The sequence below is a fragment of the Schistocerca gregaria genome, chromosome 5, assembly GCF_023897955.1.
Source record: "Schistocerca gregaria isolate iqSchGreg1 chromosome 5, iqSchGreg1.2, whole genome shotgun sequence".
Classification (NCBI taxonomy): Eukaryota; Metazoa; Arthropoda; class Insecta; order Orthoptera; family Acrididae; genus Schistocerca; species Schistocerca gregaria.
The window spans coordinates 520260447-520273142 of NC_064924.1; the positions used below are offsets into that span (position 1 = coordinate 520260447).

The 12696-nt window shown below is 48.4% G+C and overlaps 1 protein-coding gene across 5 annotated transcripts in view; it reads right to left on the minus strand.

The window, feature by feature from the left end:
• The window catches only part of LOC126272765 (peptidyl-alpha-hydroxyglycine alpha-amidating lyase 1), an 89782-nt gene that overhangs the window by 59044 nt on the left and 18042 nt on the right, over positions 1-12696 (minus strand). For all 5 annotated transcript variants that reach the window (XM_049975892.1, XM_049975893.1, XM_049975889.1 and 2 more), the window contains exons 2-3: positions 11795-11871; positions 11487-11700 (exon numbers count right to left, since the gene is read on the minus strand). In XM_049975892.1, coding sequence (XP_049831849.1) covers positions 11487-11700; positions 11795-11869 — 289 coding nt within the window. In that variant the 5' untranslated portion in view covers positions 11870-11871. The remainder of the gene's footprint in view (positions 1-11486; positions 11701-11794; positions 11872-12696) is intronic.

Genomic DNA, 12696 nt, shown 5'->3' on the forward strand with positions numbered 1-12696 from the left:
AGTTGGACCGATCGGCACCCCATCCGGTGTGGCTAAGGCAATGGAGAGCGTTTAAATGCCGCCAGCATGTTTGTTTAAGCTGCCTAATATGAAGCAGCCAAGTCAACCGGGCATCAAATACCAGTCCCAAGAACCGATGCGTCTCTACCACAGCAAGAGGTTCACCGTCAAGGTAAAGGCGTGGCTCAGGGTGAACCGTGCGACGCCGGCAGAAATGCATAACGCAGGTCTTAGCGGCCGAAAACTGGAAGCCGTGCGCTACAGCCCACGACTGCGCCTTGTGGATAGCGCCCTGCAGCTGGCGCTCAGCAACTGCAATGCCAGCGGAGCTGTAGTAGAGGCAGAAGTCGTCTGCATACAATGAAGCTGCGACGGACGATCCCACCGCCTCAGCGAGCCCATTGATCGCAATTAAAAACAGGGAGACACTGAGGACAGACCCCTGTGGGACCCCGTTCTCCTATGGGACGCAGCAACTTGCACGCGGAAGGAACGAGACGACAGAAAATTCTGAATAAAAATCGGGAGCGGGCCCCTAAGACCCCACCCATGAAGTGTGGCCAGGATGTGATATCGCCAAGTCGTATCGTACGCCTTCTGCATGTCGAAGAAGACGGCAACCAGATGTTGGCGGCGTGCAAAGGCTGTACGGACGGCAGACTCTAGGGAGACCAGATTATCGACGGCAGAGCGGCCTTTACGGAACCCACCCTGAGACGGAGCCAAAAGGCCTCGAGACTCGAGGAGCCAACTCAACTTCCGGCTCACCATACGTTCTAGCAACTTGCAAAGAACGTTGGTGAGGCTTATGGGGCGGTAGCTGTCCACCTCCAGCGGGTTCTTGCCAGGTTTCAACACGGGGAGGACGATGCTTTTCCGCCATTGAGACGGGAACACACCCTCAACCCAGATGCGGTTGAAAACATCTAGGAGGCGTCGCTGGCAATGCACAGAGAGATGTTTCAGCATCTGGCTGTGGATGCGGTCTGGCCCAGGAGTCGTATCAGGGCAAGCAGATAGTGCACTCTGGAATTCCCAGTCGCTGAAAGGAGCATTGTACGACTCCGCGTGGCGCGTGTGAAAGGAAAGCCTCCAACTTTCCAACCGCTCTTTCCGAGAGCGGAAGGCCAGTGGGTAATTCGTAGATGCGGAACACTGAGCAAAATGCGCTGCTAACCGGTCCGCAATCATGTCGGAGTCAGGACACACCACTCCATTCAGCGAAAGCCCAGGGACAGAGACAGGCGGCCAATAGCCATGGAGTCGCCTAATCTTAGCCCAAACCTGCGATGCAGAGGTACGGACGCCAATGGTGGAAACATACCGTTCCCAGCACTCCTGCTTCCGTTGGCGAATAAGGCGTCGGGCACGGGCACGGAGCTGTTTAAAAACGATGAGGTTCTCCAAGGACGGGTGCCGCTTATGGCGTTGAAGAGCCCGCCGGCGATCTCTAATCGCCTCTGCGATCTCGGGCGCCCACCAAGGCACAGTCCTCCGCCGAGGGGACCCGGATGAACAGGGAATCGCAGATGCCGCCGCAGAAACGATGCCGGTGGTGACCGACTGAACCACCGCATCAATGGTGTCATGGGAAGGAGGTGCGATAGTGGCGAGAGAGGAGAACAAGCCCCAATCAGCCTTATTCAGAGCCCATCTGGAGGGGCGTTCAGAAGAGTGACGCTGTGGTAGTGACAGAAAGATGGGGAAATGGTCACTACCACATAAGTCGTCATGGACACTCCAGTGGATGGATGGTGAAAGTCCGGGGCTGCAGATAGAAAGGTCGATGGCCGAAAATGTGCCATGGACTACGCTGAAATGTGTCGGCTCTCCCGTGTTTAAGAGGCAGAGGTCAAGCTGCGAGAGAAGAGTCTCGACATCTCTACCCCGGCCAGTAATCGCGGCGCTACCCCACAGGGGGTTATGGGCGTTAAGGTCGCCCAGTAACACAAAAGGAGGAGGCAGTTGTGCTATCAATGCAGCCAACACATGACGCGAGACATCACCATCTGGCGGAAGATACAAACTGCAGACAGTAATAGGCTGAGGTGTCCACATCCTTACAGCGACAGCCTCTAAAGGTGTGTGAAGAGGTACACATTCGCTATAAACAGAGTTAAGGATGTAGACGCAGACTCCACCAGATACCCTCCCATAAGCTGCCCGGTTCTTGTAATAACCCCGATACCCACGTAGGGCAGGGGTCCGCATTGCCGGAAACCAAGTTTCCTGTAGGGCAATGCAGAGGAAAGGGTGACTGCTGATGAGTTGGCGAAGCTCAGCAAGGTGGTGGAAAAAAGCGCTGCAGTTCCACTGGAGTATCGCTTTGTCCATGTCCGAAAAAGGCGTGAAGGGGCCGAGGAGGCAGATCACGTCACTGGGTCACCTGCTGCCACCGATGGAGGACCAGTACAATCTGCTTCCATGGTGTCTGAGGGTCCGGCGAGATCCAGGTCCTCAGCGGACGCCCGGATCTCCACCTTATCCTCGGACGCAGAGCCTGTAGGGAGCAGTGGGGTGGATGCCACCGCGTGTTCCTTGGCCTTAGAGGTCTTCTTCTTCGTCTTGTCTCTCTGGTCCTTGGGTTTCATTGGCTGGGAGGGCTCCAGCGAGACAGTCTCCGGGACGGAGGAGGAGCGGGAAGCCCTGCGACCAGCCGCTGGTCTGCTTTTCTTCCATTGGCTGACGTCACCCTTCCCAGAGGCGGAAACCTGGGAAGGAAGGGACCCAAGGGACCCTTTCCGTGCTATTTGAGCCGGGGAAGTTTGAGGCTTCCCCAGCTTAGAAGTGGGGACTGATGTCCCCGATGGTTGGGGGGTTGCTGCTCCTGAGGCAGGTAGTGCAGGAGCAGCAGGGAGTGAAGTGCCCCCCACCATCAAGGGGGCAGGTGTAGCGTTCCGGCTCTGAGAGGTGGCAGTCTGAGGGAGAGCTAATGGGGCCATAACAGTAGTAGCCGTGGCGTAAGAGGCAGTCATTCGAACAGGATGGAGGCGTTCGAACTTCTGCCTGGCCTCAGTGTATGTCAGGCGGTCCAGGGTCTTATACTCCATGATTTTGCGCTCTTTCTGGAAGATCCTGCAGTCCGGCGAGCAAGGCGAGTGGTGCTCTCCGCAGTTTACACAGATGGGAGGCGGAGCACATGGAGTATTGAGATGTGATGGGCGTCCACAACCTCGACATGTGAGGCTGGAAGTACAGCGGGAAGACATATGCCCGAACTTCCAGCACTTAAAGCACCGCATTGGGGGAGGGATATACGGCTTGACGTCACAACAATAGACCATCACCTTGACCTTCTCAGGTAAAGTATCACCCTCGAAGGCCAAGATGAAGGCACCGATGGCAACCTGCTTATCCCTTGGACCACGATGTACGCGCCGGACGATGTGAACACCTCGCCGCTCTAAATTGGCGCGAAGCTCGTCATCGGACTGCAATAGAAGGTCCCGATGGAATATTATGCCCTGGACCATATTAAGACTCTTATGGGGCGTGATTGTAACCGGAACATCCCCCAGCTTGTTACAATCGAGTAACCGGCGGGACTAGGAGGACGACGCCGATTTGATCAAAACCGAGCCCGAGCGCATTTTGGACAAGCCCTCCACCTCCCCGAACTTGTCCTCTAAGTGCTCGACGAAGAGCTGAGGCTTCATGGATGTAAAGGATTCACCATCAGCTCTCGTACACACCAGGTAGCGGGGCGAGTATGGTTCGCTGGCATCCTTAGTCTTTCGTTCCTCCCATGGTGTAGCCAGGGAGGGGAACGATTTGGGGTCATATGTAGTTACGTTGTATTGAGCCCTGGAACGCTTAGAGACTGCTGGCGGCTGGCCGCCAGCAAGAGATGATGTACCACGCTTCATTGCGGGTCATCCGCCCTGATGCCACCTACTCCGACCAAGGGCCCTCCCCACGGGCGCCACCCAGCCTCAGCAACGACCACCTGGCAGGATGGCCATTGCCGGGAGTCCCAATGCCCCAAGGAGATAGGCATCTACTCCTTGGCATACGTGGGGAGTTAACGGCGCTGGCATCAGCAGAGCGATCCCTGTGTAGTCAGGGGGCTACAACCAACAGGGTACATGGCGGCCCCACCACAACGGACTGGCTACCGTGCTGGATTTCAGGTGATGTAGTCCAATATCGTCATTGGCGCATAAAGCGACACAGCATAGCAGACTGCAATAAACTGCACCCAAGAACAAATCCACGCCCAAGAGATGGTAGGTGAGCGGGACTGCTAAGCGATGACGACAAACCTGGCTAGAGATGGTAATGCATGATGGACACATCGCTCCTTGTAAGGCGCCCTTCCCCAATCGGCTCGCTGTTCGGAAAATTTAGAAGGATGGAGGTCAAACCCGTTAGGGGACCATCTCACAAGGCCAAAACGTTTGAGACTCCTTTTAGTCGCCTCTTACAACAGGCAGGAATACCGTGGGCCTATTCTTACCCCGTACCCCCGAACCCACAGGGGGGGGGGGGGATGAAATTTTGTGAGTGACATTTTTGTATTGCTAATAGGTAAGGAAATGCTCTGTAAAGTTCAAATGTACAAATTTTTCTTCAACCTGTATATGAGAACATAATTGGTTCAAAAAAGGCATTTGGTCAGGAAATGGTGAACAATCAATGTCTGATGACAATGAGCACAAAGTGGCAGGGGATTATCATTTAACAAAAAGCAATGGATAAATGACAATGCCAAGTGCACAACCTAGCTAAAAATGACCTCGTGGCAAGGGGACCTAGATGAGGTTGGCCAAGCTGCTGCTGGGAGTAGTTTAATTCCCCAGAGCTTGTGCACATGAAGAGAAGACCAGTGGTGATGCCAAAGCGACACCACCTGCCGACAGACAGAACACGGAGATCACTGAAGGGATGAAAGAGCTAGTGAACAAGGTAGGAGGACTGCAGTCTTGGGGCAGCAGCATCAGCAGGCTCAATTCCTGTCAGACTGATGTGACCAGGAACCCACAAGGACACCACTGTGGCTTCCTCAACAGTGAGCAAATGGAAGTGTTCTTGGACCTGATGCACTAAGGGATGGACTGAGTACAGCACACAGAGGCTCTGAAGGGCGCTGAGAGAATCAGAGCATATGACACAATTAAAAAGCCTGTGCTGCCGGATGTATTGAGTGGCCTGATAGAGGGGAAGAGCTCTGCTGTAAATGTCGAACATGAGCAGTGTTCTGGAAGCTGGTACCGAATATGATCAATCCCAATGATGAAGGCACACTCGACAGCACAGTCTGTCTTAGAGCCATCAGTGTACACGAAGATGTTGTCACTAAGTTGTGTGCGAAGTCAAGAAACTTTCTGCGATAGATCAAATCTGTAATAGTTTCCTTATGAAAAGAGTGAAGTCCGAGATGAACACAGGCCACCACACAAAACAAAGTTGGTGAAGAGTTCAAACACATAAGGAATGTGGCAGGTAGCATGAAGTTAGCTGGAATAGGAGCTAAAAGCGAACTACAGGAGGTAACAGAGAAGATGGATGGGCCCCATACTGGTGGTCAAGGTAGCCATGAAGAAAAAAGTCATTGGATGGGTAGCTGTGCACGGCAGACAAACTTAACGTGTACCTATGGAGGAGAACATCACGCCAGTATCATAGCGGTAGTTTGGCAGCTTCCACTTACAGACTCTCAACCGGGCCAAACAGATTTTATTAAGACAGCATAAGATGGGTGTGCGTGCAGATGAACAAACAAAACACCCATAGCCTAGTTTCGAATGGACAAGGGACCAGTAAAACAGAGGAGGGTGGTCCAATCCATTCCCCAGGAAGTACCGCTTAGAACACATAGTACATAAGAGGAGGAGGAGGAGGAGGAGGAGATTAGTGTTTAACGTCCCGTCGACAACGAGGTCATTAGAGACAGAGCGCAAGCTCGGGTGAGGGAAGGATGGGGAAGGAAATCGGCTGTCCCCTTTCAAAGGAATCATCCCAGCATTTGCCTGAAGCGATTTAGGAAAATCACGGAAAACCTAAATCAGGATGGCCGGAGACGGGATTGAACCGCCGTCCTCTCGAATGCGAGTCCAGTGTGCTAACCACTGCGCCACCTCGCTCGGTTAGTACATAAGAGAAACTGGGTACAGCGTGGGACCAGGTAAAAAAAAAAAAAAGTCTGGTATTCCCACAGAAAACTGTTCACGACATGGATTGACAAAGTAACAAGAAGGTCAATTGCTGAATGGCACACTCGAAATTCACATTTTACATTGGTTAGTAGATTGTGAGATTTGAGCCACCATACCAACCAGCCACAAATCATATATTCCATCACCTCGCAAACACAGCTGGTGAGGGAAATAGGGTGGTTATTAGAAGGAAGGTGTTTGTCCTTACCAGTATGGGTGTGACAGAGTCACATTGGCATCTGGGAAACTTTCCATCTGCATACATGTGATTGTTTGTACGAAGGAGAAAGTGCTTGTCTGCAAGAGAAAGGTGCTGCAACATCTGAATGTGAACATTGTTTGGCCCTGGAGCGTAACATCAGGATGAAAGACCATGATCTCAGCTCCCTCACAGTGAAGGCGGCACTGTAACGATCACAATTCTGAGAGTAGCCTGCTCCACTCATTTCTGAGGGAAGAAGGTGGGGTGATAGTGGGTGTAGCTTGAAACCTCCAAAAAATAGCAAACCAAGGTACTGGAGATAGGTGTAGGATCCACAATGACATCACCTGGTCAGGTCGGAAATCTGGGAACTGACCTTGGTTCCACAGAACCGACGGAGGTTGCCCCATACAAGAGAAGCAGGAGTGAAACCGTAAAAAGAACTAGTAAATGACATCCAGCTAGTGTTTTTGATATTGCGAATAATGCAACAACACTGCACACACAACTATTTATAACAAGTACAGTTTGCCATGGTGCTTCCGAGTGCAAATCACATCATGGCATACCTCAGACCACCAAGGGATTGGTACAAGGCATGGTAATGATGAAATGTGAAGTATAGAACATTCTGCGGCAGTAAGGATAAAGTTCATGATGTACTCTATCTGGTCATCACAATTGAGGAAATGTTGTTCATTGAAGGTTGCCAGTGACGAAGAAAGCCTCCACTCAACCTTAGAAAGCTGCAACTTGGGTTTCAGGTAGGCATGGGAGGAGTCAGCAAACGGGTAGAACATGGGAAATGGTCGCTCGAGTAGTGTCAGAGAGAAAGGGCCACTTGAGATGATGGGCAAGTTGGGAATTGGAGACCAATTGTTCCAAATGGGAATAGGTATGTGTGGAGTCTGAAAGGAACATGGGTGCTCCAGTGTTAAGACAGACGAGGTTGAGTTGATTGAGAAAATCAGTCAAGAGGGCACCTGTCTGACAGGCTCTTGAAGAACTCCAAAGGGGATGCTGTGCATTAAAGTCACGAAGCAACACAAAGGAGCGACGGAGTTCCCCAATAAGATGGAGGAAGTCTATCCTGGTGACAATAAATGATACAAGGATGTAAACAGTACGGAGAGAAAATGTGAAATGAGGAAGGAAAATGCAGACCGCAACAGCTTGCAGTCATTTCGGATGAGCAGCATGACCCCCCATGAGATAGAATGCCTCCCTTAGGGGGTGGGGGTGGGGGTGGGGGGGGTGGGGGTGGGGGGGGGGGGTTAGGCCAGAGTGGACTAGAAGGAAATACAAGAGGTCAAAGTGGTTGCAGGGATGCACTAAAGTTGCATCAACCCCTTTCATGACATGGGCTTGAAAATCACAACTGGTCTCCAAAAGCAAAATTCCATTATGTAAACAACAGCAAGATTTCACAGGGCCTACAATTTCATCAACACTTTTCTGAATAATGAACTGATTAACCGTAGCAAAGGACTGACCTCCTTTAGTAAGTGACACCATGAGGAACCGAAGTGTAGCTGAGAGATTATTTGAATCTTTAGCCTCATTCTGTTTATGTTTAGTAGGTGTAGACTGAGATGGTGATTGGCTCATTTTGAGAAGATTCCTTATGATTGCCAAAATCTCCAATGGTGTGCTCCTACCAACTGAGGGAGGGATTCCACACCTCGCAAATTCCCCTAATATCACACCCATGTTCACTATGGGAAGGGAAAAAGAATAGCAGGAGGATAGATATGGGAAACGTGCTGAAAAGGCTGGGCAACCGTGGTAGCCAAGCCTGAAATCACCCAAAGAGTGGTGAGGCACTTGCAGGGGTGCCACACAGAGAGAATAGGCTGCAAGATCTGGAACCGAAAGAGAGCGGGCAACCCTGGGGCTACAGGTGGGCAATGAAAAAGTGAGGGGAGGGGGGGGGGGGGGGGCACTTCTTTGGCTGGGAAGTGGGAGTAGCACCTGACGGGAAGAGAGTGGGAACTGCGGGAGAGGAGAGGAGGATTGGACCGGTGTATGGCAAAAGTTGAAGTCATCGACACAGGGTGGAGCTGGTCATATTTTTGATGAGCCTCAATGTAAGATAGACAATCCGCTTACTGATACTCTTATATCTTCCGTTAGTTCTTGCAAGCTGGCCAACCTGGTGACTGTGTAGAGTGACGCTCATGACGATTTTCACACACAAGTGGCGGTACACAGAGGCTCCCCTCATGGAATCATTGTCCACAGACACCACACAGAGAGTCCCCCCGTATATCGGGAAGACACGTGCCCAAAACACAAGCATTGAAAGCCTTATTGACAGTGGGATGTATGGCTTCATGTCACACTAATAAGACATAACCCAGACCTCCCTCGAAAACCGAATGAAGGTGCCAGTATCAATGCAGTTGTCCTTATCACCTTTCTGCACACGTCAAACAAAATGGACACCACATCGTTCCAGATTAGCCTAGAGTTCCTCATCAGTCTGAAGGATGAGTTGCCTATGAAACATGACACTGGACCATATTCAGAGACAGGTGATGTGTAATAGACACCAAGACATCACCAAGCACAAAGAGCTGCAACTTGGGGGAGGGGGGGGGGGGGGATGGAGCTGATCACCAGGGATCCTGACCACATCTTACTGATAGACTCCACTACACCAAATGTGTCTTACATATTTTCCACAAAAAAACTGTAGCTTTGTGGTAGTAAATTTGTCCTTGTCCATCCTAGTACAGGGGAAAGTGTTTCACCCCAACATGGTGAGCCTGACAGTCCTTCCAGCATGTAACCAGGGAAGGGAAGGCTGTAGGAGAATAATAAGACACATTCAATGATCTGTTACCACTCAAAGAGGCGGCCGGATTTTTGGAGCTTGATGTGCTTCAAGTGCAAAGCATCTGCCCTGATACCACCCACTCCCATCAAGGGCTCTCCCAATGGGTGCTATCCAGCCACAGCAAGGGCCATCTGGCATGGCAGCCATTGCCAGGAATTCCTATGCTTCAGAATGACAAGCAACCCTCCTAGGCATATATGGGGTGGCAATAGCTCAAGTATCAGAAGTGTGATCTCTGTGTTGCCAGGGGCCCCACCCAGATGGGTACATAACAGCCCCACCACATGTACTGGCTACACATGCTGGTGACCTAGCAAGACAGAAGGTAGCTAAAGCGGGGGAGACAGAGAGGAAGGAATGGGGAGAGAAATCCATGCTATGGTCGACACTAGGGAGGGAGTTGTTCTTCAAATCACTCACACTATAGATAGAAAATTAAGAAGGTCAAACCTCAAAGAGGGACCAAAAAGGATGAAAGGGAAAGCAATGAGAACCAAATCCATAAGGACTACAGAAAACCAGGTAGATAGAAAGGTCAACATAAGTAAAAAAACCAAGAGAGGGGGAGGAGGGGGCAGAGCAGTGGTGTAGGAGTGAGGAGCAAGGATGGGGAAGTAGGGGCAAGGGGGAGGAAATGCAGCCTGGGAAGGAAGACAGGACTGCAACAGCTTGTGGCCCTGTGGGAGTTACAAACTTACAAAAGAGCCATGAGCACCGTTGGGAACGGTAGATAAGAAAGAGGTCAACGGTCAACTAGGTTTACTGGGAGAATTTTGGGGAAGAGTGGTTCATCTGTAAAGGAGAAAACATATACAACACTAGTGCAACCTGTTCCTGAGTACTGCTCAAGTGTTTGGGATCCATATCAGGTCGGATTAAAGGAAGACATCAAAGCGATTCACAGGTGGGCTGCTCGGTTTGTTATCGGTAGCTTCGAACAACACGCATCTGTTACAGTGATGCTTCGGGAACTCAAATGGGAATCCCCAGAGGGAAGACCACATTCTTTTTGAGGAACACTATTGAGAAAATTTAGAGAATTGGCATTTGAAGCTGACTGCAAAATAATTCTATCACCGCCAAAATATATTTCACCTAAGGACCATGAAGATAAAATATGAGAAATTAGGGCTCATAAAGAGGAATACAGACAGCAGTTTTTCCCACACTATTTGTGAATGGATCAGGAAAGGAAATGAGTGGCAATTCTACAGGGTACATCCCACCGTGCACCCCGGAAGGTGGCTTGTGGAGCATGTACATAGTTATAGAAGTAGACACTGAGTTTTGTGTTAAAGGTGGATTTACACTCACTGCTGTACCGTGCCACGTACTGGCCACATCTACTACACAAGTTAAGTGTTTGTCTTCATTAATGATAATGAACAGTTTGTTCAGAATTTTAACACATTTCTTTACTGTTTTAGAGCTTAATGTCACTACCCTCTAGATGTGACACAAAACATTGGACCATAGCCATAAAATAAAAATCACCAAGGGCACAAGTGCCGCCATGAAAGCCTGCACTGTACGATGAATATTATTTGCAAACTCCTTGAACACACTCAGCACAATGGCTGTGGGGGCTAGCTGAACTGAAATGAATGGAATATACCAGACTAACAGTGACAGCTTTCCTTAACTGGCAATGTAGTCTGACTTTGTTAGCAGTGAGCACTGGGCTTAGCATATCATCTGCTTTTGTGTATGAACATGCAGCATGTGCAGTTAAAAACACACACAACAATACTCAGCGCAGCAAAGATAACGCAGAATGGTGACAATGATACTAGTGTATTCTGGTCTAAGGTTAGTACTGAACTGAAACAAGTGAACATTGGTCCAAAGTTTTACTCTGCCTGCAACTTACTGTGAATCTGCTGCTCACGCAAGCTGTTGAACCAAGAGTCTTCCTTTAGTTAATAGTTTAATTATAGTTAGTTTTAGGGTGTTTGATGTAGTCATTAGCAAACAAGAGTAAAGGTAGAAAAAATGAGCTAAGTGCACTTAATGGGGTCTATAATGAGGAAAAAAAAAAAAAAATTTTCAAAATAAAAATCACTTTTTAATATTCCAGGTTTATCATTATAATCGATTCATCTTTTCTTTCTTGATTTATTGTGTTTTTCAATTCAAGCCCACTTTCTTGCCCTTAAAGGAGTGTTGCATTCCAGAAAATTCTTCATACAACAGTTATTTTGGAGCATGTGAGCACAAGTAATCAATATTTATGAATTATGCATGCACCCTTCTAACAACTTCAAAATGCAGTTATTTACTAGTTACTCACGACTTTTTGCTGTTGAAGAATCACTCAGTGATGAGTGTGCCAAGGTGTTCTGAGACTCTGATCCTTGCAGCTGTGAATCAAGTATTTTCTGTGGGTAGGGAGAATGTCGCCATGGTGATCCTCTTTCAGGGGAAGTATGATGGTTCCCAAGTTCTGTATAATCACCGTACTGTTCTTTCTCTGCCTGTGTATCTGACAGTTCATTCTCTACACCCTGTTGAATGTCAAATACACACTGTTAGCATGAATTCAAATTTTTAGACTTACAGACACAAATATATATTTTACAACCTGTAGCTCTCACTTACAGAGTCATACTGTGAAACCGCTGCATCCAGGGATGTCAACAGTACAGCAGTAAATAGAAATATGTAATTCATCATTCCTGAAACACAAAAATCTTATATCTCATATGACAACAGTAAAAATCCAAATAAATATTTTTCTGGCTCTTACGGGAATATTCTGTTCTAATTACGTATCATTATTCAGTTTGTAGAAAGAAATAATTAAGTCAATAAATCTCTACCGGTTATAATGATATGGAAAAAACTGAATTCAAAATTAACATGTGAGCACACAAGCTAGCTCTTTAGGTAGAAAAGAATTGTCCTTTCATACAAAGAAGAATTATTCTTGTGATCGTGTCACACACTGCACCAAACAATGGATCAAATTGTGAGTGATTACACCACCAAGGTGTACCCGGGACCAAACGTCGATGTACAAGAACTGAAGGAGGCTGGATGGTTTGACATTAATTTCTACAGGTTATGCTTGTTGTCCATGTTCTTTAGTTCACAGTCAACTTTTTACTATGTTGGTTCACAAGACCTTAGTGTTTTTTGATAAGTTTAATAAAGACAACAGATACATATAACAGAGTCCTTTAATCATTAATAATATATTCTCCTTCGTTATTTACAACAGTCTGCCACTGCTGGGGTAACTTTTCAATTCCATGACTATAGAAATCATGTGGTTTTGAGGCAAAGAACTCATCAAGCCATATTCGGAGCACATTTTCGGCCGAAAGGAAGTTCCTTGAAGGTTTTTCAACAGAGAGCGGAAAAGGTGTTCACGTGAATAACATGGGTTTGGAATGATTTCCCAACCCAAATTCCATATAGTGTGGTTTTTTTTTGTCAGTCTAGCAGAATGCAGGTGGGCATTATTGTGGAGTAGTATCAGTTCACGCAGTCTTCCTGGT